Below are 24,781 nucleotides of genomic sequence, written 5' to 3'. Positions count from 1 at the left end.
CTACAAGACAGCAGTGAACAAGCACTGGGGTCAGGGGACTAAGGTGCAAATATCAGCTTTGCGAGGCACTACCCACTGGCAAATGGTTTTGCCTCTCTGGGTCTCAGTTTCCTCATTTGTAAAATGAGGGGTTGAATTTGCTGGCCTTTGGAATTGTTTCCATCTCTCGATTTTTGAGTCTATGAACTGGATTCAAGTTCTGGCTCTGCTCCTTACGACCTTTGTGACATTGAACAAGTCACTTCTCTGACCTTCTGTTTCCTCTTCAATAAAATGAGGGTGTTGGTCTCAGTGCCCTTCTAAGAGACCTTCCAGCTTCGTGGCTATAAGCGTTATGCTGCTCATAACTGAAGCTGGAGGCTTTTCAGCTTCCTCAGAGATGTCTTGGAAGAGAGGCGGCTCCCTGTGTCGTGTGGTTCACACCCAGAATCACTTAGAGCCTTTCTCGACTTCCTGACTGTGTTGCTGAGTGAGTAGAGGCAGCTGAGCCCCAAGGAAGTTAGGCCAGGGAGGTGGGAAGTCCCCACTTCTGAGCAATTCCAGAAGAGAAGCTTGTTCCCTATTTGCCCTGCTCTTCTGAAGGAAGGAAGATGGGGCAGCAGTGTTTGGGAGCAGAAGTGAGACTCCGGAAAGCCAAAGGCAGGGCCAGGCAGTGGGAGATCCCCAGAGAATCTGCCTCGGCATCGCTGGGTGATCTTAGACAAGCAGCATAATCTGTCAGGCCTCACTGTCCTCATCTGTACAATGGACGGAGCAGTATCCTTAGGGCATACCCAAAGTTGCAGCAAATTAATCTGGCTCTGTCTCTTTCATAAATCATATGAATCTGGACAATGAGGCAGAGCTGCTTAGCCAGTGGGTGAGGAAACCTGAGGTCACAGGATCATAGGATGCACACTGAGGGGGGAACTTAGAGGCCATTGTAACCACTCCTTTTACACATGGGGAAACTGAAGCCCAGAGAGGCAAAGACTTGCCCAGGATCATATAACTAGTGAGTACCTGAGTCAGGATTTGAATCTGTATCTTCCTGGCTCCAAGTCCAGGGTTCTACCCACTGCACAACACTGCCTCCACTGATGGAGCTAATCCTGCCTCCATCATTTACTGACTCTGTGTCCCTGGGCAAGTCAGTTAACCTTCATGAACCTCAGTTTCCTCACCTGTCAAATTGGGATAATAATACTCACACCACCTGCTTTACAAGGTGACGGGCGGGAAAGCTCTCTGTAAATAATAACATGCCCTGGAGAGGTGAGATGCTGAGTGTGGGAAGAAAGAGAAGCCAGAGCGTGGGTCAATGACTGCAGCTAACGCCATCATACAGAGAAGTCCGTCACAGTACGGTTTAGAGCTGGGAAAGGCTTTGGGGTTACCTCATCCAGCCCTGGCCCTTTAAGAATGAGGAAACTGAGAAGTAGGCATGGGAAGTGACTTTTCCTAAGTCACCCAGGTAGTGAATGGCAGATTTAGGCATCAGTCTGGATCCTCCGATCTGAGGCCAGAGGATTCTAGAAATCACAGCTGGAAGGGATAATGAGAAGATCACGTGTTCACAGACTTTAGAACCTGAAGAGACCTGAGAGGAAACCTTGTGTGGCATCCTCATGTTCTAGCTGAGGAAATTAAGGAGAAAAAATGACTTGTCCAAGGTCACACATCTACCATAAGTAGATGAACCAGAATTGGCACACTGTCTTCAGTGACTTATTTGTAGAGGATTTTTTTTCTTACTTGAGAAATATCCCAGAAAAAAGGATTTTCCTACGAAAGGCCAATAGAAAGAGAACAGCTCTTCTCCGAAGGGTTGAGCTAGCCCAGGTGCACCCTAAGTATCAGCAAGGCAGGAGACAAAGGGATCTTTCTGATGTTTGTTCTTCTGTATCTAGAAAAGGGAGGGTTTCTGTCAGCTTCTGCAGCAGATGAAGAACAGGCATTCTGAGCAGCCAGAGCCCGACATGATCACCATCTTCATCGGGACCTGGAACATGGGTACGTCCACACCCTCTCATCCCTGGCGTCTCTGGTTCAGCGTCTCTGGTGGCCGCCCCCTCCCTCCAGTCACACAGTCACTGCCCCCATGGCCCAGCCCCTTAGCCCTCCTCCCTTAAGCTATTACAGTGGCCCCCTAATGGACCTCCATGCCTCCAGTCTTTATCGTCCTCTAAACAGCTGCCAAAGGGAGCTTCCTAAAACATAGGTCCAATGGTGGCATTCTCCTGCTCAGGAGGAGCAGCTCCTGCTTTAGAAGGCTACAATCTTCCCAGCTTGGCACAGCTTGGCATTTAAGGTCCTTTCGAATCTGTCCCCAACCCATCTTTCCAGGCTGAGAGCACTGAACCTGGAGTCAGGAAGACTGGAGTTCCAATCTAACCTCAGACACTTACCAGTGTGACCAGAGGCAAGCCTGCCTCAGTTTCCTCCTCTGTATGATGGGGATGATAATAGCACCTACCTTTGAGAGTTGTAAGGATCAAATAGAATAAATATTTGTAAAGCACTTTACAAACCTTAAATACTATGAAAATGCTTGTTGTTGTTATTATAACACTTCTCAACAAACCATTACTTACTGTTTCCCATATGTAAAAGAATGAAAAAAAAATCTGCATTAAGTGCCTACTGTGCACTGATTTAGGCAGAGCTCTCAACCTGAGCATCAGACACCAGGTCAGGGCCCCCATGCCAGCTCTGCCCCTTAGGACCAGAGTGGCCTGGACCAAGGCACTTGCCATGCAGGGCTTGGCCTGAAAGCTCTCCTGGCTTCTGGCTCTCACTCTCTGATCTCCCTCCCAGGAGTTCCGCTCTCTTGCAAAGACAATTTTCTGGCCCACACTTTCTCTTCCACTTTCCCACAATCACGGGCACCCTCTCTGGGATGTGTCTGAAGGTTTTGAGCAGCAGCTTGGAGCAGCTCTGTGCCAGCCTCTGGGGCTCACATTTCTTTTTTCTTTTATTTTTTATTTCTTCTTAAAGTTCTTTGCTTTCTCTTGAAAATTTACTAATTTCCCAAAGTCTCATCCTATTTTCTATCAAGCTCCTATTTGATGAGTAGACTAATCATACTAAGAGGCAGTCCTGCAGAGAGCCAACCTTAAAACCTGGAAGACCTGGGTTCAAGTTCGACCTTTGACCCTTACTGGCTGTGTGATCCTGGGCTAATCACTTAACATCTCCGTGTTCTAGGCATCTCTCTAAATCTGTAAGTTACAGAGAGGATGCTGACCTGCACTGGCAGAGGGATTCTTCTCATCTGGGAATTCCCCATACAGATGCAGTCACAGGTCTTGTCCTAATCCTGTCATCTTTCATGCTCACCAGGCTCCTGTGAACTTTTACCTTATAGAGGTAGGACGGTGCAGTGGTGAGAATACCTGGATTCAAAGTCATAGGAGCTGGGTTCGAATCCTGACCATGTCACCTACTTTGGGAGGTAGTTGGTCCCTTCTCTTGCACTTACTTTCAATCTTTCCCTCTACTGGCTCTTTCTCTTCTGCCCACAGACACATACACCTCTCCCCCATACTAAAAAACCCCTCACTCAATCCTTTTATCCTACTTCATCCCATGTCTCTTCTGCCCTTGAAAGAACTGTCTGCCAGAGGAGCCTCCACTTTCCTCTGACTCTTTTCTTAACCCTTGTGCAGTCTGCCTTCTAGCCTCATCGTTCCAGAACGGCTGTCTCCAAAGTGGCCCAATCCAGTGGCCTTTCCTCAGTCCTTACTCTCCTTGACCTCTCTGCAGCCTCTGACGCTGTTGGTCACTCTCCTCTCTCCAGGTTTTTGGGACCCCTTCCCCCACTCCCCCTCCCGGTTCTCCTCCTCCTTCTCTGACCGCTCCTTCTCCATCTCCTTTGCTGAATCCTCCTCCAGGCCATGCCGTCTGATCATAGTTGTCCCCTAAGGTCCTGTCCTGGGCCCTCTTCTCCTTTTCCTCCATTCTATCTCACTCCCATGGATTTAATTATCATCTTTAGCTGCCGATCCTGCCCTACCAAACATCATTTTCCCCCTAAACTCTCTTCTCCTGCCTCTTGTCTTCCCTGTCATTGTAGAGAACACCACCCTCCTCCCGGTCCTTCAGGCCCACACCCTCGGAGTCACTCTGGATTCCTCATTATTCCCCCCCCATATCCAATATGGTGCCAAGGCCTATGGATTTCACCTCTGCAACATCTCTTAAGCACTCGCCCTTCTCTCCTCTGACACTGGCCCAGCCTGGTACAGGCCCTAGTCACTTCGCACTCTGATTATTGCAATGGCTGCTGGGAGGGGTGCCTGCTCCACGTTTCTTCCCACTCCAATCCGGCCTCTTCAGGGGCCAAAGTGATTTTCCTAAAACACAAATCTGATCGTGTCTCCTCCCCACTCCACCGATAAACTCCAGTGCTTCCCTCTCATCCCCAGGATCAAATACAAAAATGCTCTGTTGGACATTCAAAGCCTTTCCTAACCTAGGCCCCCATCTCTTTCCAGTCTTCTCACACCTTACTCCCCACCATATCCTCTTTGATCTGGTAACACCGGCCTCCTGGCTGTTCACAAGCAAGACCCTCCATGTCTTGGCTCTGGGCATTTTCCCTGGCTGTTCCCCATACCTGGAATTCCCTCCTTATAGAGGTGGGGTGGTGTCCTCCCTCATTCATCTCCACCCACTGGCTTCTCTGGCTTCCTTTAAGTCCCAGTGAAAATCTTACCTTCTCCAGGAAGCCTTCCCAGCTCCTCTTAATTCCAGTGCCGGCCATCTCTTAATCATTTCCTCTTTATTTTGTATTAAGCTTGTTTGTACATATGTGTTTCTTTGTTGCCTCCCTGTTAGATTATAAGCTTCTTGAGGGCAAGCAATGTCTTTTGCCTCTTTTTGTATGCCCAGGACTTAGTATAGTGCTTGACACATAGAAGGCATTTAATACCGATTGATTGATGACTGTTCTAGCCCCTCTCAGAATCTTAGGATAGTGGTACCTGTCCTGTGTATCTGCCAGTGGCATAATTAGGCATCAAATGAGATCATGGATGAAAAGCCCTTTAGGAATTTGAATGATCCATTCAATTGTAGGTTATTATTAGAGCCCCCACTCTGAGTTAGAGTGGAGAACAAAGTGAAAGCAATTCACAGTAGGTGTTTGAATGACTGACATATGGAAGAGAGATTAGCTTTGTTCTGCCTGGTGTGCTGAAATTACAAAGAAGACTATGTAAACTTAAGACAAAGGAAATACTTCGTACCTATAAGAGCTGTGCCGAGGTGGGATGAGCCATCTCAGGAGGCATCAAGATGCCTGGGACTTGAGGTCTTTGGGCAGATATTGAATGACCACTTGCTGGAAATGTCATGGAAGAGAGTGTCAGTTAGGTAGAGGTTAGTGGGTGAGGTCCCCTTCAGTTCTGAGATTTGGGGAGTTTTCCGGCCAGCTCATTTCTCCTTTCTTCCAAAGGGCACCCAAGGAAATTATTTGCTTTGGGGAAAAGAAAAGTTGACTCACATTTCCTGTAGGGAAATTCACAATCCTGTGGGAGCAGTGGGCTCCTTGTTCGTCTGACTGCTCTGGCCCAGCTTGCCTTTTGGACAGGAGCTCCTCTCCATAGCTAAGAACAGACCAGAACGTGTCTCAATGTTTTTATGCTTTGTATCTTTTAGGTTTGTTCTTCCTACCCCCAGGCCTACCTGACCTTGGGCTTTCTGGGGGATCACCGCCCCCCTCCCTCTCTTCCCATGTTCACTTCCCTCTAATTCTGACTGAGGTGACCCATCCACCCCTCATTGTGCTCTGGCCTTTTCCTTTTGAAGGTGACACTGCTCCTCCCAAGAAGATCACATCCTGGTTTCTCTCCAAGGGGCAGGGAAAGACCCGGGACGACTCAGCTGACTACATTCCCCATGACATCTATGTGATTGGCACCCAGGAGGACCCCCTGGGGGATAAAGAGTGGCTGGAGATTCTGAAACACTCCTTGCAGGAAATCACTGACATCAGTTTTAAAACAGTAAGTTTTCATCTGATCAGTTGTCCTGGTGGTCAGCCATGAGAACAGCGCAATCGTGAAGATCACAGAAATATGTTGATATCTAAAGGTCAAGAAATATATCCGTCTCTGAGATCAGAGAAATATGTTGATCTCTAAGCTCAGAGATGAGCAGAGAGGATATGGTTATGGATAGGCAGAAAATTCCCAAATCCAGGTTCCTAGAGAAAGGATTCTTAACGTTTTCTGTGTCAGTCTGCAAAAACCTATGGACGCCTTCTCAGAGTCATGGGTTTGAACGCAGAAAATAAGGCACAAGGGGTTACAAAAGAAACCAATTATATTAATATAAGTTATCAAAAAATTTTTTAAAAAAACCAAGTTCATGGAGCCAAGGTTAAGAACCCTTGTGATAAGGAGATTGTGCAATTTCCTTAAGAGATACATCAATTTCTAAGCTTAGAGACGAGCAGAACTCTGGTTTCCAGAGGGGTCTTTTGGTAATGCTTACCAGTGAGGCCAAGTGGGCCTTACTTTGGCAACGTGCTTAGGGTTTTCTATGAAATAGTCACCTCCTTCCAGTCCCCCTGAATAGGGATCCTGATGATTGGACTATTTAGAGAAGGCAACCCACACCTCCATTAGTCAGAATATAGGAGGGACTGGTCCCACTGACTCCTGCCCTGGTCAGACATACGTGAAGTAGTGACTTCCATGCGAGGCAGCATGTGTTAGGAAGGACATTAATCAGCTAATGAGGAGATCCAGGTGAATAGGGCATCAAGGAGCAATGAGCCTGTGCCATATGAAAATCATTGGGAGGAACTAGGAAGGTTTAGTTTGGAGAAGAAAAGACTTGGGGGGGGAGGGGGAGATGGCTATTATTCTCCCCTTTTGGCATAATGAATTCAACAACTATTTTAAAACACTTCCTACTTTGAACACTTGAAATCTATGAGCTTATTAAGTGGTTCTGTGCACGTTCTGCTTGAATACCTCCAGTGATGGGGGACTCAGTACCTTAGGAGGTAACTCATTTCCCTTTTGGACAGCTTAAATTGTTAACAAGTTTTCCACTGTAACTCCCCCACCTCTTCTTCTTCCTCCATTGCTCCTAGGCCTTCCCTCTGGGTCTGAGCCGAGTAAATCCAATCTCTTTTTCACATGGTGGTCCTCGAAATTATGCAAGGTGGCTATTGTTCTGTTTTCTGCCATAATGAATTCAACAACTATTTTAAACACTTCCTACTATGTACATAGCGAGAGGCAGTGTGGTATAATGGTTAGAAGAGTGCTGGCCTCAGAGTCGAGCAGACCTTGGGTCATGGCCTGCGCTCACCGCACATTGGCTACTGACCCTCATTTAACCTCAGTGGCCACAGGCAGCTCTCTCTAGGTTACATAACAGGTGATGGCCTGTGTTGATAGAAAGAGTTTCCTCTCTGGGAGTTCCCTGCTAATGAAGTCACAGGTCAGAAGGTTGTGCAAAACCCCCTTGTGGGTGCTTGGCATCAGACCTGCTCACACACCTCAAGCCATCGTGGGAATGAATGAACATCCCAGCAAATTGTCTGCATTTCACCTTAGTTGGAGTTAAAGTTTTTGAATGAATGGAACATTTCTTATGCACTTTCTATGTGCGGATAGATCATTGCGCTAAGTTCTGGGGATGCAGATAGATAGAAACGTAAAGTCAGTCTATTCTCAGAGCTCCCCTTCTAATGGATACTTTATTCTAAGAAGGAGTAAGCATAAAGACCCGAGGCTAGGACAGCCCAAGGGATTGCTTGGCCATCTCATCCAAGGATAGTCTAGACATTCTTCCTGAAGTCCCTGTCTCTACTTCTCCCCAACCCTTCTCCTCTCACCTCCGGCCACTCTTCTGCCTCCAGTAAGACGGGCACAGGTCCAAGGCCAAATAATCCACTCCCCACCTGAACAAGAACCCAACCAATAGTGTTCAAAGGACTCCAGTCCTCGAAGGGGCAAGCCGTTGTACCCCAAGGCAGCCCATTCCACTAAGGGGTAGCTCTCATGGTTAGGAAACATGTCCTGCCATCCTGCCCAAGTCACCCTCTTTGTAAGTCCTACCCCATGCTCTATTTCTGGGGCTGAGCACACCAGCCTAATCCCTGCCTTCTGCTTCTACGTACAGCCTCAGACCAAACACTTGACATTTACTAGCTGTGTGACCCTGGGCAAGGCACTAAATTGCCTTAAAAATGTATGTGTGAGTGTGTGTGTGTGTGTGTGTGCGCGTGTGTGTGTGTGTATGTATCTATCTATGAAGAGACTTCTGTTGCTCTGTTCTGAGCCTTTTCTTTTTCAGACTAAACATCCTGTTCCTTTAAAGGATCCTCACGTGGTGCGTGGTATGAGTGGCACCATAGATAGAGCACTGAACTTCGAATAGGGAAGACCCAGGTTCAAGTCTTGCCTCCGACATTTATTAGCTGTGTGACCCCGGGCAAGGCACTTACCATTTCTGTGCTTTATTTTCCTCATCTGTAAAAGGAGGAAGTTGGACTCTGGCTGCTAGGGTTCCTTCCAATTCTGTGACCCTGTGATGCCTTCACCACCCTTGTCGCACTGCCCCACCTCCCCAGCTTATCAGTGTCCCTACACTATGATGCCTAGAACTGACCACATCACACCAGATGTGCTCCAGACAGGCCACGGTGCAACTGGGCCGACACCTCCAGAATCCTGGGCACAGCGCCTCTCTGATGCTGCCAGACACCCCTTCTGCATTCTTGGCTTTGGTGCAACACCCCTGACTCCTAGGCAGCTTGCAAAGCCTCGCACTCTGCCCCCTGAGTTTTAGTTGGATGCTTCCTTCCCTCTGTGCTACCCAATGGGCCCCAGGGAGTGATGCGAGGCTGCCTCAGCTGCCCCCTCCCAGGATGTACCAATGCTTGCAACACCCTGTTTGTCTCCCCTGCTAGATAGCCATCCACACTCTCTGGAACATCCGAATTGTCGTGCTGGCCAAGCCAGAGCATGAAAACAGGATCAGCCACATCTGCACAAACAATGTGAAGACTGGGATCGCCAACACTCTTGGTAAGAATGAGGAGGAAAGGAAATCCCATTTTCTCTCATGTGACTGCTGTTCCCGTGGTGCATGGACAGGTGTTTCCCTACTAGCCTGAGAATCCCCTAGAATTCTTGAAGGAACCATCAGGGGTTTCTGGAGAAAGAGAGCAAGGGTAAGAAGAAGCAGTGAGTGGCCTTCAGGGAGAAGCCAAGGGAGAAGTCATTGGCACATGTCAACTGGCAAGAGCAAGGGAAAGTTAACAATGGGATAAGGCTAAGGAGTGAGACACGGTGTTCAGTGCTCGGGTGGTAGTGATTAGCCCTACTGACCACAGCTCCTGTCTTTCTGAGGCCCCACGTTTTAGAAAGGACGTTGATAATCTGGAGAGTGGCCAGAGGAGGGCAGCCAGGACAGTGAAGGGACTTGTGGTCATGCTATACAAGGACTGGTCACAGGAACTTGGGCTATTTCTCCTAGAGAAGACTCGGGGTGGCATGGTTAACCGTTATTATACCTGGAGCACTGTCCTAATGAAGAGGGATTCTGTTTGGCCTTAGAGGGCAGCTGATGAGGCAAGGAGAGGAAGTGGCAAAGACATGAATTCTGCCTCGCTGTCAGGAAAGATTTCCCACCAAAGTAGAATAGGCTGTCGTGGGAGACAGTGGACTTCCTTCATTTGTGGTCGTTGAATTGTAGATTTAAAGGGACATAAGTGACGGATGGCACAATGGATAGAGCACTGGACTTGAAGTCAGGAAGAATCATCTTCCAGCCTCAGATACTCCCTAGCTGGGTGACCTTGAGCAAATCACTTCACCCTGTTTGCCTCAGTTTCCTCATCTGTAAAATGAGCTGGAGAAGGAAATGGTAAACCACTCTAGCATCTTTGCCACGAAAACCCCAGATAGGGTCATGGAGAGTCGGACGTGATTCAACAACAACATTCTCAATGAGTAGGAGATGCTTATTTTCTGCCTGCTACGGGAGAACAAGCACTGGTAGCACCCTTTAAATTTCAGGACCCTAAGTTGAAGCTCCAGCCATCCCACCTTAGTTAGGGCTCTGGGAAGACAGTCAAATCTCAGTCTGTTCTGTAGGTGAGAGGATTGAGGAATTCAGTGGGAACCCACTCAGATGCTCAAACTCAACTAGACCCCTTTCCCCACCCCCACCCCTTTCTCCTGCCTTACCTTCTCTCCCAAGACCTCTAGCTTTGGGGTTTTCCTTGGTCATCCTCAGGAGATAAGATGGCAGGAACTTTGTCACTTCCTGCACTTCCCCAAATGCTGCTAAAAATCTTGAAGCTGACAGATTTGCCCTGTGCTCCCCTCCCCACCTCTGTTTAGTAGGGGGAGAAACTCTGGTTTTGTCATCAGCCCTGTGCCCATGATTCCTTTTGAATATTTTGGCACTCATTTAGAAACACCCTTTTCTTAGAGGTGAAGAAAGTCCCATCTTATATGTCTTCCTGAACTTTCCCTGAGAAATTGCACCTGTCATTTCCCCCTCATCTGTCATGTCTTCACTACCCCCAAATGAAGGCTGGTTTTTTTCCTCTTTGCTAGCCCCTCCTATGCCCTCCCCTGACTATGCCATGATTGTGTGTATCTGTTATCCCTCCCATTGAAGGTAGATTGAATCTTTGCCTTGATAACGGTGTTTTCCTTCCTATCCCCAGGTAATAAAGGAGCTGTGGGTGTCTCATTCATGTTTAATGGAACCTCCTTGGGATTTGTCAACAGTCACTTAACTTCAGGAAGTGAAAAGAAACTTAGGTAAAATGTACTGACCTCCAGAAGACTCCTGCTGGGAGGGGCTGCTCAGATCCTGTCCCTGGCCAGCAGCTGCTGAGTCATGTGTCATGGGCATGTCATCATAGGGGGCTCAGGTCACCTTGGGTCTCCACGTGGGGCAGAAGGAAGGCAGTGATGGTCTTTGAGGACGGATGTGGATGGCCCGGAGAATGGAGGGATTTCTCCAGAATTTAGTGATCTAGTTAACGCCTAAAACAGGTATCTAAAGGTCTTTGCCTTGGGAGAGAGCCAGATTGGGGCGTCCTTGCAAGTAAAAGTTTTTTTTTATCATTTCCATGTACTGAAAGGTGTCCCCAAAATTTTACTGCAGTTTTTAAGTTATTAGACTCTTAAGACATCCTGTATATCTTTTGTCTATTCGTAACCATCATTTCTGCATATATCATTGCCCTTCTTCTCCTCAGAGATCCATCACTTATAAGTGAGATAAAGAAGAAAAACCAAAGACTAAAGAAAGAAGCATTCATCCGATTAGCCACCACATAGACCTAGTGTAAAGAGTCTAGGCAGTGTCCCGTACCCATAGCAAGAGGAGGAAAAACAGTTCAACAAAATGAGCCAACACACAGAGCAAGTCTGCCAGTGGATGCAGTACTCCATAGCCATGGTCCCCCATATCCACCAGGAAGGGCGGGAGGAGCGGGCCCCTTACTGCATTCTCTGAGCTCCAGCCTGGCCAACACATTTAAATTCAAGAAACACTTATTAGGCACTTAACTATGTGCCAGGTACTGTTTGAAGCACAAGAAAGACAAAGATAACAAATGACATAGACTTTGCCCTCCAGAAGCTTACATTCTACCAGGGAGAAGCTATGTTTACATAATTAACAACAATAATAAAAATCACATTTATGTAATGCCTGCCATGTACCAGACATTTTACAAATATCATCTCATTTGAGACTCAGAGCAACCCTGGAAGGTAGGTGATAGCTATATATTATCCCCATTTTACAGATGAGGAAGCCAAGGCAAATAGGGTTAAGTGACTTGCCTAGGGTCACATAGCTAGTAAGTGTCTGAGGTCATATTTGAACTGAGGTCTTCCTAACTCTAGCCCTGTCATTCTGTACATTGCCTCACCTAGCTGCCCTTAACACAGATCAGCTAATACAAGATAAATTAAGAAAAGAGAGGATGTGGACGCCTGAAGGGGTAGGGGTGGGAGTGTTGTCTAGAGAATGAGAAGGATTTCTAGTAATTTCTTGATCTCAATTTAGCTAACACCTAAAAACTCAGTTTCGTTGATGGGGGTGGGGCAAGAAGGCAGTTAAGCTGGTTGGTGAGGTAGATAGGCCTAAAGACAGGAGGATCTGAGTTCAAATCCAGCCTCAGACGCTTACTAGCTTTATGACCCTGGGCAAGTCATTTAACCTTGTTTGCCTCAGTTTCCTCATCTGCAAAATGAGCTGGAGAAGAAAATGGCAAACCACTCCAGTATCTTGGCCAAGAAAACCCCAAATGGGCTCACAAAGATTAGGACCCAACTGAACAACAGCAAATTAATAAAGGGAGAAGTCCAGGTTGGGCGCCTTTTCAAGTTTAAACTAACATTATATAATATCTAATGTGCGCTAGAGACTGTGTGAGGTACTGAGGGATACAAAAAAAAATAACGGTGTAGACCCTGCCCTCAAGGAGCTTCCATTCAAAATGACTTTTTTTTTTCTAACTAAAGCTGATTGCCTCTTCAGTCACTAAGGAGCTTGGCTACAGATAGAGCCTTTGGAGTTGTATTTGAGTGAGTTTTCATGAGGCTTATGGTGTCACGGATGAGAGGGCCACAGTCAGGAAGGCTCACCTCAGATTCATCCTCGCCCGGGGACCTTGGCAAGTCCCTTTCCCTTTCTGTACCTCAGTTTCCTCATCTATGAAATAAGGGAGTTGCACTTGACCTCCAAGGTCAAGTCAAGGCTCTAAATTCCTGATCCTGTCATCTTGCCAGTGACCCAGCCTCCGGCTGGCTCTGCCCAGGTCCAAAGCCTCAGCCCTGGCAGCGGCTGCCCATTGGGAGAGAGATGCTTGAGGCAGCAGAGGTCCTGGGGATTCCCAGAAGAAGCAGAATAGAGCCCCCACTGTGTCCCTGGCTTCCCCGAGGGAGTGCCCTCCGCTCTGCCTAGAAGCTCCCTGCCTAGGCTGCTCAGAGGGCCAACCGGGTGCCGTGCTGCTTGTGTCTGTCACTCCCTCAGGCGGAATCAAAACTACATGAGCATCCTTCGGTTCCTGGCCCTGGGAGACAAGAAGCTGAGTCCCTTCAACATCACTCACCGTTTCACACACCTCTTCTGGCTGGGAGACCTGAACTACAGACTGGAGCTGCCACCCTCGGTGAGGAAGGCCCTCTTCCAGGCCAGCCTTTCCCAAGGTCCCCAGCACCCTCCCCGTCCCCTGCCCCCATCTTCAGATAAGTAGGACCACTCCAGTGGGGGAGGAGCAGTGAAACCTTAGTCCTGGGGCCCGTGTGTGGCTCCAGACGAGCCAAAGAAGGCTGCTCATTCCGATGTTCTGATTGAGGGCTGGAGAAGAGCCTGCATTCTTGTCCAGGGAGTGAGCACGCCGGCGGTCATGACGCTGGCCACCATTCCTGTAGCACTTTGACGGTTTGTAGAGCCTTTTTTTGTCTCTCATCTCATTGACCCTGTGAGGTGCATGCTATTATGATCACAGTTTGAAGATGAGGCGAAATGCTTTGCCCAGAGCCACCTAGCCAGTAAGAGGCTGAGGCAAGGCGTGAAAGTCCAGAACCATTCTCTCCACTGCGCCACCTTGCTCCCTTCCAGCACGTTGGATTTTCCAAGTGCTTTCATCCTACTGACTACCTGGGTGAGCGTGACGTTGGAGAAGTCTCTTATCCTCCCTACTCAGTAAAATGAGGAAAATTGGTCTAGACCGCCCATAAGGTCAGTTCCATGATCCCATTATCTTCTCTGGGTCTCAGTTTCCTCATCTGTAAAATGAAAACAGGGCAGCTAGGGGATGCCATAGTGCACAGAGCGCCAGGCCAGGAATCAGAAAGACTCATCTTTGTGAGTACAAAGCTAACTTCAAACCCTTACCGGCTTTGTGACCCTGGGCAAGTCACTTAACCCTGTTTGCCTCAGTTTCCTCATCTGTTAAATGGGCTGGAGAAGGAAATGGCCAACCCCTCCAGTTATCTGCCAGGAAAACCCCAAATGGGGTCACGAAGAGTTAGTAAACACGACTGAAATGACTGAACGATAACAAAAATGAGAATGGCTGAGCTCGATGGTCTTTGAGATCACCTCCAGCTATCTGTGATCCTAAGACTTGCCAGTCATAACTAGTACGTGTTTGTGTCAGGACTTAAAGCCAGGTCAATCAGCCAATCAATAAACATTCATTAAATGCCTGCTATGTGCCAGGTACTGTGCTGAGCTCTGGGAATACAAAGAAAGGCAAGAGAAGGTTGCCAGGTCTTCCAGACTTCCGGGCATGCATTCTATCCTCTTTTCCAGGCTGCCTCTGAGGAGGATGAATAGGAATAAGAACCCAGCCCCTCCCCCCAACAGTGAAACCTGGCTGCAATTGGCAGTTTCAGGTCTTAGGATACCCCTGCCCTAGCCAGGGATACCCTGCCTAGGACTGCCCCTCCCAGGGCTGCCCCACCCAGAGGACTGCCCCTCCCAGGCTGCCTCAGCCAGGGATGCCCCAGCCAGGGAAATCCCACTAAGGGCTGCCCTTCCCAGGGCTGCCCCACCTCAGGGCTGCCCCACCCCAGGCTGCCTCAGCTAGGGATGCCCCAGCCAGGGATGCCCTGCCCAGGACTGCCCCTCCTAGGGATGCCCTGCCCAGGGATGCCCTAGTCAGGGATACCCTGCCTAGGACTGCCCCTCCCAGAGGACTGCCCCACCCAGGCTGCCCCAGCCAGGGCACCAAGCCCCTCCATGACTCCACATCCTCTTCCTTCCAGGAAGCAGAGAACATCATCCAGAAGATCAAGCAGCAGCAGTACTCAGAGCTGCTGCTTCATGACCAGCTCCTCATGGAACGCAAAGACCAGAAGGTCTTCCTGCATTTTGGTAAGAGGCGACCCTTCTGGGCTGGGCAGAGTGGTGGCAGCAGGAGACCTGCCCGCGGCTCTAACGAGGCCCCTCTCTTTCAGAGGAGGAAGAGATCACCTTCGCTCCCACCTACCGCTTTGAAAGGCACACCCGTGAAAAGTATGCCTACACTAAGCAGAAAGCCACCGGGGTAGGTGCCCCTTCCGTGGTCATTCTCCAAGCACTGGAGAGGGAGTTGGGGGCCCTGGGTTCAAATGTCTGATTTGGCCTGTGTGACCTTGGGCAAGTCACCTGCTCAGGCTTTTGCTTCCTCAGTAAAAGGCAGGGGAGGGGCTGAGCTTGATGGCCTCTGGGGTCTTTTCCAGCTGAAGATCTATGATTCTATGTGTGACCTTGGGAAAGTCACCGAATTTATCTAAGCCTCAGTTTCCTCTTTGGTAAAATGAAGGGGGTTGGGCTAGACGGTCTCAGCAGTCCCCCAGCCTTGTCTAGGGGCTATGATCTCTCCCTTCCACCTCCTCTGGCCCAATGTCACCAAACTAAGAGTTAAGCACCTTTACAGTCATAGGCTGAAGGATGGGAGGGACGTTCCAAGGCTATCTAGCCCGAGCCCTTACTTCACAGATAAAGATCTTAGAAGCCCATGGAGGTCGAATGACAATGTTATAGAAATATAGATGAGCCAGAAGGGCCCTCATTTTACAGACGGGGAAACTGAGGCCCAGGAAGGTGAAGTGATTTGCCCAAGGTCACATGGGTAGGTGGTCAGTGTCAGAGGTGAGATTTGGACCCAGGTCTTATGACTCCAAGAGCCAGTGCTCTAGGCTTGGAAGATAAAGAGCATCTCTAGAGAAACGCATGGTGGTGAGGGATCATAGAGTGTTGGATTTGCAGTCAGGAGGCCTGGTTACAAATTCCAGATTTGCCCCTGACTCCCTTTGTGACCTTGGCTAAGTCACTGGGTTACTCTCTGGGTCTCACTTTCTTCATCTGCAAAATGGGAGGGTGGGCGGATCACTAAGGTCATTGTCCCAGCTTCACATCCCATGGCCCCACAAGAAATCAGATGCTTGTGAATTGTCCCCAGGCTGGAGCCCCTGTGGGTGAGAAGACCAGTTGTTGTTGAATCATTTCAGGCGTGTCCACTCTTCATGACCCCATTTGGAGTTTTATTGGCAGAGATCCTGGAGGGTTGGCCATTTCCTTCTCTAGCTCATTTTACAGATGAGGAAACTGAGGCAAACAGGGTGAAGTGACTTGTCCAGGGTGACACAGCTAGTACATGTCTGAGGCCAGATTTAAACTCAAGAGGATGAGTCTTACTGACTTCAAGCCCAGTGCTCTGCCCACTGTGCCACCTAGAAACCGCCAAAAACAATGGTTCATGCCAAGTTACTTTTCTCTTTTTTCAATGAAAAGCGGGAAAAGGATTCTTTAAATTTGGTCTCTCCCCTCTTTTCTTGGCAGATGAAATACAATTTACCATCTTGGTGTGATCGTGTGCTCTGGAAATCCTATCCCCTTGTGCATGTGGTATGTCAGTCTTATGGTGAGTAGACTCAGGATAGAACCAGCCAGGCATCATGCGTAGCCCAGAGGACAGAGAGCAAAGAGCTCGAAGGTCATCCAACTATCATTTATGACACCACTCAGGGCCTCAGTCTACCCATATAGCAAATCAGAGCAATTCTACTCTAGTTGTCAAGATGTTAAAGGATCTAACTAACCACCAGGCAGGCGCCAGAGTAACATAATAGTAGCTAACATTTATATGATGCCTACTATGGACATTTAATATACGTGATCACTGTGCTAAGCACTTCACATGTATTATCTCATTTGATACCCAGAACAACCCTGCGAGGTAGCTGCTTTTGCTATCACAATTTTACAGATGAGGAAACTGAGGCAGACAGGTTAAATGACTCGCCCAAGGTCAGACAGCTAATAAGTCTCTGAAGCTGGATCTGAACTCATCTTCCTGAATCTAGGCCCAACCCTCTGTCCACTGTGCCACCTACCTGCCTATAAGTTAATGAGCTAAAAATTCATTAATTTGGGATAAAGGCAATAGCTTGCTAAGACTACAGGTTTCAGAATAGCTGCTGATCTAAGACCATGATGGAAGTTCTTCCACAAGACTTGCCTATGGTAAAGAAGTCACGGATTCCAATCTAAAGCAGGGAGGGGAAGGAGAATGGGGAGAAGACCTCTCTGGTTCATTGGTTCCATAATGAGTCTGTGTTGTTGAGATTTTTTTTTAAAGAAAAGCAAATTTATCATTGTAGAGCATGGCATAGTGACTACTAGATCAGTCTTAGAGTCAATTTACATCCTATCTCTGACACAACCTGGTTGTTACCCAACCTCCTGGCACCCTGAACAGCTCTCAGAGATTTCAGATGAGTTTCAGATGTTTCAGATGAGTCACCATTCTGCAGTGGTGGAGAGTTTCCACACCGGAAATTCTCTATACCAATGAAATCACAATATGAATTAAGATACAAATTGATTCAAATCAGGTGAATGGGAAAATAGCCATTTTACCATAAGAACTTCAAATGCAAAAAAAATTATATATATTAAGTATCTAAAAGCATTTAAAATATATGTTGAGCCTAAAGTTTAAACACAGTAAATGGAGATGTAGTTATCTTTCTGAATATTTGGTTTGAAAAAAAATTGCTCATTTTAGACTGGAGTCCTATCACTGGCAAGTAACCTCGGGATTTAGTGAGGAATTCTTGAAATATTTTATGTTAAACTCAACCAGAATAATTTCTCCCATGTGTGAGGATCATACTAGAGTTGAATGACTTTTGAGGCATTTCCATATTTCAGCATGCGTACACTAAGCAGTCAGGGGCCACGAGTTTCCTGATTAGAAAAGCATATCACTTTGCAACTAATCTCTGTTAAATTTCATTTTTGGTTCAGCTCATTATTCTAGCCCATTGGGATCTTGTAAAAATCTACTGTCATCCACATTAGCTGTTCCTTGAAGCTTTGGGTCATGTGTATTTAGATAAACACAGGACGTGCTTTTATCCACTCAGTTGACAACCACTAATTAATTACATCTATGTCCCTGCTGTATAAATAATGAATTCCATGAAGTGGTCACATTATTCAAACTCCTACTACATGGAACCAATGCCATATTTTACATGAGTAGAACTTCAAATAGTGTGGGTTTTAATATATGTGATCACCTGCTGGGTAGATTCATATTCTGTCACTAAAAAAAAATGTTTATCAGAACCTGGCCAAGGACAGATCCCCAATTACTCCTCTACAACCCTTCCTCCAGATTTATATCAATTCATTCATTGCTATTCTTTGGGTGTGTTCCTTCAACCAGTTTTAACCTACCTAACTAGTTTATTGCTAGCCCATATCTCTCCATCTTATGTGTAAGAATACCTTGAGAGATCTTGTCAAATGCACTGCTGAAATTCCAGTAAATCATAGCTGTAGTTTTCCATAGTAGACCCATACCAGAGTATCCAGGCTAATAGCCCCCTTGTTCCCATTCCAAGGTTCTCCTGGGAGAGCCCAGGATCACCCCAGGATGTGGTTTTGACCATGTTCAGACCCAGGGGGCTTGGTCCTCTCTGTAATTTCTACAGAGCATCTGCTTCATACTTGGACTGGTCCTTGGAGATCCAGGAGAAACCCCAAGAGATTGGTGGGGAAGAGGAGTGTCCAGAGAGCCTTCAGACTTGCCCCCCCAGGATAGGCCTCTAGTTTTCCCTTGACAGCCACTTCCATGGTTCTATGCAATGGTGATAAGCTTTTCAGCACCCCATTTCTTCTGTCAATTAAGTGGTGAAGCTCACCTTCCTTCCAAAGTTGGAAGACTAGAGAGCAAGGCTAGAGCATGTAGTCCACACGTGCTCACCCTGGGTAGACTTTGGCTTTTGTTTAGGGTCCTGTGAGCTTCAGGGAAGAGCCTGGGATGCCCACCTTATTCACTTGAGTCCTGAGGATGCTTCCTTCTCAGCAGTTCATTCTGCCCCAAAGATTAGTTACCCTGGGAATAGCATGGAAAGTAAATTAACAAGAGGTGGAACCTGGTGCTATCCCTGGTCCTGAACAGACACCCGTGTGCGCCTATACTCACACACCTGCTATACTCACACAAATACCATTTTTTTCTTGTTCCCTTTTCAGGCAGCACCAGTGACATCATGACAAGTGACCACAGTCCTGTCTTTGCCACATTTGAAGCAGGGGTCACCTCCCAGTTTGTCTCCAAGAATGGTCAGTGCCTGAGTACATTCTCTATTTTCTTTAGCACAAAGTCATATCCCATTTTTATAGGACTTTAAGATTGGTCAAAATGCTCCCCTTCCTATAACCCTGGGTAAGGAGGAGTATTTGAATCTCTATTCTCATTTTACATACAAGGAAACCAAAATACCAAGAGGTAGAGAACCAGAGTTATAGTAGTTTGAGTTAGAACTGAGTTTCAGACCAAGGTCTCTTGTGCTTCCAGGACTCCTCCCACACAGGTCTATTGATTTTAATGAAGCCCTGCTCCTTCTGAGCTGGCCACTCCACATAGGGGGAGTGTTTTGGGCTGGACCTTGGAACACCTGGCTTCCACCTAGATAAGATGACTCACAGGCCAGACAAGCACACATTCTTCTCTGAGCCTGTTTCCTCATCGGAATGATCAGATCAGTAATGACTATCGTTGCAGTTACAAGCCTTTGAGCTATATAATCACAGACTTAGAACCCAATAGAATGTAAGAGATCATTCAGTCCAACCTCTCATTATAGAGAAGAGAAGCTGGGGCTTAGAGAGGAAGTAATTGGCCTTGGGTCACGCGAGTAGAAAGTGTCAGAATTTGGGATTTGAACCCAGATCACAGGACCATAGACTTAAACTGGAATGGATCTTAGAGACCATTGAGACCAGCCCCCCTTATTTTACATATGAGGAAACTGAAGCACATAGAAGCTGGGACTGGCCCCAGATCACATGGCTAGTAAGTGCCTGAGGCAGGATTTGAACTCTGGTCTTCCTGACTCCAAGGCCATGCTTTATTCACTGTGCCACCCAGCTTCTAATGTGGCATTTTGTCAGATATTCCTGAAGTCAGGGTGAACTACCTCCCTTTCTCAGTCTTTCTTGACTTGAAGTGGGAAACATCCCAGGACCAGGGAGAAGGACTAGAAGGTAAGCATCCTCGTCTGTCAGGAAGCCTCTTGAGCCTCCATTATCTGGCCCCACTTTCCTTACTCAGCCTTAACTCCTGCCATGCTAACCCCACACTATGGCTGCCTCAGTGGCTCTTAAGACAATCTCCTCCAGAAATAGAACTGGGCAGAGCTCAGAAACCCTTGTTGAGATGCCTTGTATGAGACAGAATCTAATTGTAGGAGAGTTCACCTTTTTAAAATTGTCTCCTTGCCTTTTAGCTTTACATCTTAGTCATTTCTGAAAATATTGTGCCTTCCCTATGAATTGAACCATCCTTTGAAACAAAGAAAAACAGTCAAGCAAATAAATGCCAGTGGAGTGATGATGTCTGAGAACCCAACCCCCATTCTGCCTGGGTGGTGCTCTTCCTTTCTGATACAAGAGGAGAGAGCTGAGCTTCATTGTCTGTTCTCTGGGACCATCCTTCAGAGCAGGGATTGTTTGAGCTTTGGTCTTAAGCTTCCCCAGCACAGTGCCTGGCACGTAGTAAGCACTTAAGAAGTGCTTATTGATTGACTGAGCATTGATTTTTCCTTTATTCAGAGTTGTGCCACCTTTAAATGGTTTTCATTTATTATTTGTATTATTATTACTATTAATAATAATAGCTACCATTTATGTAGTACTTTAAGCTTTGCAAAGTGCTTTACAAATATCATCTCATTTTATCCTCACAACAACCATGGGGAGGAGGAAGTACTATTATTATTCTCATTTTACAGGTGGAGAATCTGAAGCAGACAGACTAAGTGACTTGCCCAGGGTCTCTCAGTTAGTAAGTGAGGTAGAATTTGAACTCAGGTCTTTCTGACTCCAGGTCCAGTGTTCTATCCACTAAGCCATCGAGCTATGTTGTTGTAGCTATAGTGTTTATTTTCCTTTTGGTTCTGTTTGTGTTATTTTGCATCAGTTCATTCAAAATCCTCTGAACTCCTCATAGCCGTCAATTCTTTTTATTGTTCAGTTGTGTCTGACTCTTTGTGACCCCAGTTGAGGTTTTCTTGGCAAAGATACTGGACTGGTTGGCCATTTTCTTCTCCAGCTCATTTTCAGATGAGGAAACTGAGGCAAACAGGGTGAAGTGACTAGCCCAGGGACATACTGCTAGTAAGTGTCTGAGGCCAGATTTGAACTCATGAAGATGAGTTTTCCTCACTCCAGTTTCAGCATCCTATTGATTGTGCATCATCATTTCTTATTGAATAGTATATTTGGTAACATTCACATACAGACAGGGACAAGACAAGTCACTTCATCTGGCTACCCTTGGTTTCTCCATAAAGCTTTTTGATCTCGAGGTCTTTTCCAGTCCTAAATTCTATGAAATTTACCTCCAGATACTTAATGAAATTAAGTCACTCTTGAACCACGGACCAACCCTGGACCAGGGGTTACAATACACTTATACTAACTTCCTTGTGAACCTGTAATGGCCTCCCTAAGGAGAATGGAAACTCCCTGAGAGCAGGCATTATTTGGTTTTTGTCTTTGTATCCCTAGTACCTAGCACAGTGCCTGGTACACAGAAGGCACTTAATAAAAGTTTCTTTGGTTGAGTTGAATTCTCCCCAATTCTAGGTCCTGGAAATGTGGACTCCCAAGGACAAATTGAGTTCCTGAAGTGCTATGCCACCTTGAAGACAAAGTCACAGACAAAATTCTACCTGGAATTCCATTCCAGCTGCCTAGAAAGTAAGGACATTGCTACTTGCCTGCAGGCTTGAGTACATGTGCAGTATTCTCCCTCCTTTGACCCACTACTGCCTCTGATGGCAACCAGCGAAGTAGGGGGTTGGCTCAGGGATAAAGACTGACAGGCAACTTCCATTTATGCTGAGATCTGGAGTGCCTTCATCCAATTTAGAAATCACTGTGGCCTCCAGGATCAGGGGTTGGGGTGGGAAGATGCCCTTCAACGTCCTCACATTGAAGGGACTTGTTCCTTGCCAGGGAGGAAGAGCTAGTTATTCATAACATAGTCTTTTCAGGTGAATTAGCTTCATTATTTCGCAGAGTGGGAGGCATAAGACACGGGTTTGTAATCTGGGGACTTAAAAATGTGATAATTATATTTCAATATTATTGGTTTCTTTTGTAACCTTATATAGTTCATTTTATGCATTTTAAAAAAAAAAATTCTTCTGAGAAGGGCTCCATTGGTTTCACCAGACTGCAAAAAACACCAGAAAGATTAGGAACCCCCACCTTAAAGCAGTGGAGGATAATCCCAAGGCAAGCTCCAAGTGGACTATGGAAGCCAGAGCAGTGAAATTCCAAATAGCATTGGTGGGGGTGAGGTGGGGTAGCTATAGGGGCTGCTCCCTTCCATCAGCCTCACTTTTCCTGGACAACCCAAGAAAAACATTACTTTCTTTATCCCCTTTCTAGCAGCATAAGAATACATTTCTGGTATGGACTAATCTTAAGCCATATATATACCTCTGGGTACCCCCATCTCACTTTAGTTTTTAACATTTGAAAAAAATCTGTGCTGGGGAAACGCCTTTTGGGGGGTGTATTTCTAGCTATTCCCATCTGAGGCTGTTTCACAGGAAGAATAGGGTTGTGTGGTTTCTAATTCTGTTAGTTGGGGGGGAAGAAAATAGGGACAAAAGCCTCCCCGAAGAAAGAGGGTGTGTGTTCAGAGGTGCTGAGCTGAGACACTTCCCAAAGGGATGTGATTGTGTGTGGGGGGGGGGGGGGTTGCACATCTGTGCTGCCAACACCAAGAGTGGCCCATCTGGATAGAGAGTGCCAGCAGTGAATCTCCCTGCTCGGGAGCCATCCTTCCTCCCTTTAGCTCAGCCTGGTCCTCCATCATCACAGGGAGCTAAATGACTAGCCAATGTCATTTCCCTGCTCAGACCTCATGGCAACCCTGGCCCACAGCTATGTCAAAGAGAGCTATAAAAACAACGTGACTGCGTGTACATGTGCAGGCGCGAGCGCGGGCACACTTTAATAAAGTATATAGACATTTGCATAGATTGCTATGGAAACGGCATATTAGGAGGCTTAACTTAGAATTTCAAAAGGGTGCTATATTGAGTGGCTGTGGGAAGAGCTGGCTGTCATGTTCCTCATATCTTGTCCATGGATGTGATGATTCCCCCAGTGCCAGTTTTGTTGAGAAATGGGGGGGGGCAGGGGAGGAGGGAGAATCAATTACCTAAAAATAGTCAGATGGTACTGCTGAAGTGCTCCAAACTAAATCCACATCCAAACAGGGCCAGCCTGGAGCAGACTAAGTCTATCAACCTAAGACACTCCCCCTCCACCCTGAGAAAACAGGGAAAAATGCATCTTGGCATAGTTAGACACAGTGCCGGGGAGAGGATTACATGCCAGATTCTTGCCCTGCCTGCAGAAAGAACCCACTCTCTTCTCTGACATTCTCCCAGGTTTTGTGAAGAGTCAGGAAGGAGAAAATGAAGAAGGAACGGAAGGGGAGCTGGTGGTGAAGTTTGCTGATGACCTCCCAAAGGTGACTGGAGAAATGTGACCCAGGGATGAGGGAGGCCTCATCATTGAAAGGGATGGGATGAAATCTGATAGAGCAAACATGGACCATTTGGATGATGAGGTCCCCAAGAGGATGGAGACCCCAAGTTCAAGGGACTCTGTGAGGCCACACATGTACACCTTTATCTCATGAGCTCATTGCAGTGATGGTGTGGGTCTTGGAGCCAGGAAGACCCAAGTTCAAATCCTGTCTCACACACTTACTAACTGTGTGACCCTGGGAGCATCACTTAACCTCTCTGTTCCTTTGCTTCCCTATCTATAAAATGGGGATAATAATACCACCTACCTTACAGGATTGTTGTGAGGATCAAATGAGTTAACATATGCAAAGTGCTTTACAAATCTTAAAGCACTATACAAATTCTAGCTATTATCGTCATCACTGTGTCTCCACCTATGTGTTTGTTTGAAATAGCCAGCCAGAGGACACAACTGGCTTAAAGCAAAGACTGAATGGTCTCCAAGAGCAAACCTCTCATGTTTTTAAGAGTTAGAAAAAAGTAATTAAGCACTAGCAGCTAGGTGGCGCTGCAGTGGATAGAGCGCTGGGCCTAGAGTCAGGAAGACTCATCTTCTTGAGTTCAAATCTGGCCTCAGATGATTCCTAACTGTGTGACCCTGGGCAAGTCCCTGTTTGCCTCAGTTCCTCATCTGTAAAATGGGCTGGAGAAGGAAATGGCAAAGCACTCCAGGATCTTTGTCAAGAGAACCCCAAATGGGGTCATGAAGACTTGGACACAAGTGAAAGGATTCAACAACAGCCACAAACAACAAGTTAAGCACAAGTGTAGGCATTTTTTTTTAAAAGTGGAGGTTCAAAATGTACCTTTAGCCATCATGCCTAAACATGCATTGATTGCTTTTAAGTATCATGATACATGAATACATGCATGGGTGGATCCATGATCTCATTGTTAAGGGCATTCCCTTTGATGACGCAGATCACAGCCCATCTGTCCCTAATCATCCTGGGTGACTTCCCATGAACTCACTCAGTGGGTTAGGGCCCTTCCTTGTGGGCCAGGGGCCTTCTTTGCTTTGTTCTGACGTCCCTGGATGCTCCCAGGCTGTGCCAATGGAACACAAACTTTGAAAAGTGCTACCATGATAAAAATGTTTTGAGTCCTGTCTCAGCAACACACCGTGAACTTCCTGAGAAATGCCTGGCAAAGTATAGAGTCTCATCATCAGTGCATTGGCCACC

At 46.9% G+C, this 24,781-nt stretch overlaps 1 protein-coding gene across 3 annotated transcripts in view; it reads left to right on the top strand.

Annotated features, from left to right (window-relative positions):
- INPP5D (inositol polyphosphate-5-phosphatase D) overlaps nt 1–24,781 on the top strand; it is a 134,886-nt gene that overhangs the window by 82,088 nt on the left and 28,017 nt on the right. For all 3 annotated transcript variants that reach the window (XM_027875252.1, XM_027875250.1, XM_027875253.1), the window contains exons 11-21: nt 1,890–1,992; nt 5,791–5,987; nt 8,912–9,029; nt 10,682–10,778; nt 13,009–13,147; nt 14,751–14,859; nt 14,943–15,031; nt 16,309–16,390; nt 19,015–19,104; nt 21,631–21,744; nt 23,454–23,536. In XM_027875252.1, coding sequence (XP_027731053.1) covers nt 1,890–1,992; nt 5,791–5,987; nt 8,912–9,029; nt 10,682–10,778; nt 13,009–13,147; nt 14,751–14,859; nt 14,943–15,031; nt 16,309–16,390; nt 19,015–19,104; nt 21,631–21,744; nt 23,454–23,536 — 1,221 coding nt within the window. The remainder of the gene's footprint in view (nt 1–1,889; nt 1,993–5,790; nt 5,988–8,911; nt 9,030–10,681; nt 10,779–13,008; nt 13,148–14,750; nt 14,860–14,942; nt 15,032–16,308; nt 16,391–19,014; nt 19,105–21,630; nt 21,745–23,453; nt 23,537–24,781) is intronic.

Source organism: Vombatus ursinus, unplaced genomic scaffold (genome assembly GCF_900497805.2).
Source record: "Vombatus ursinus unplaced genomic scaffold, bare-nosed wombat genome assembly UNPS02014808.1, whole genome shotgun sequence".
Taxonomy (NCBI): Eukaryota; Metazoa; Chordata; class Mammalia; order Diprotodontia; family Vombatidae; genus Vombatus; species Vombatus ursinus.
This window is presented reverse-complemented; position numbering and strand designations above follow the sequence as displayed.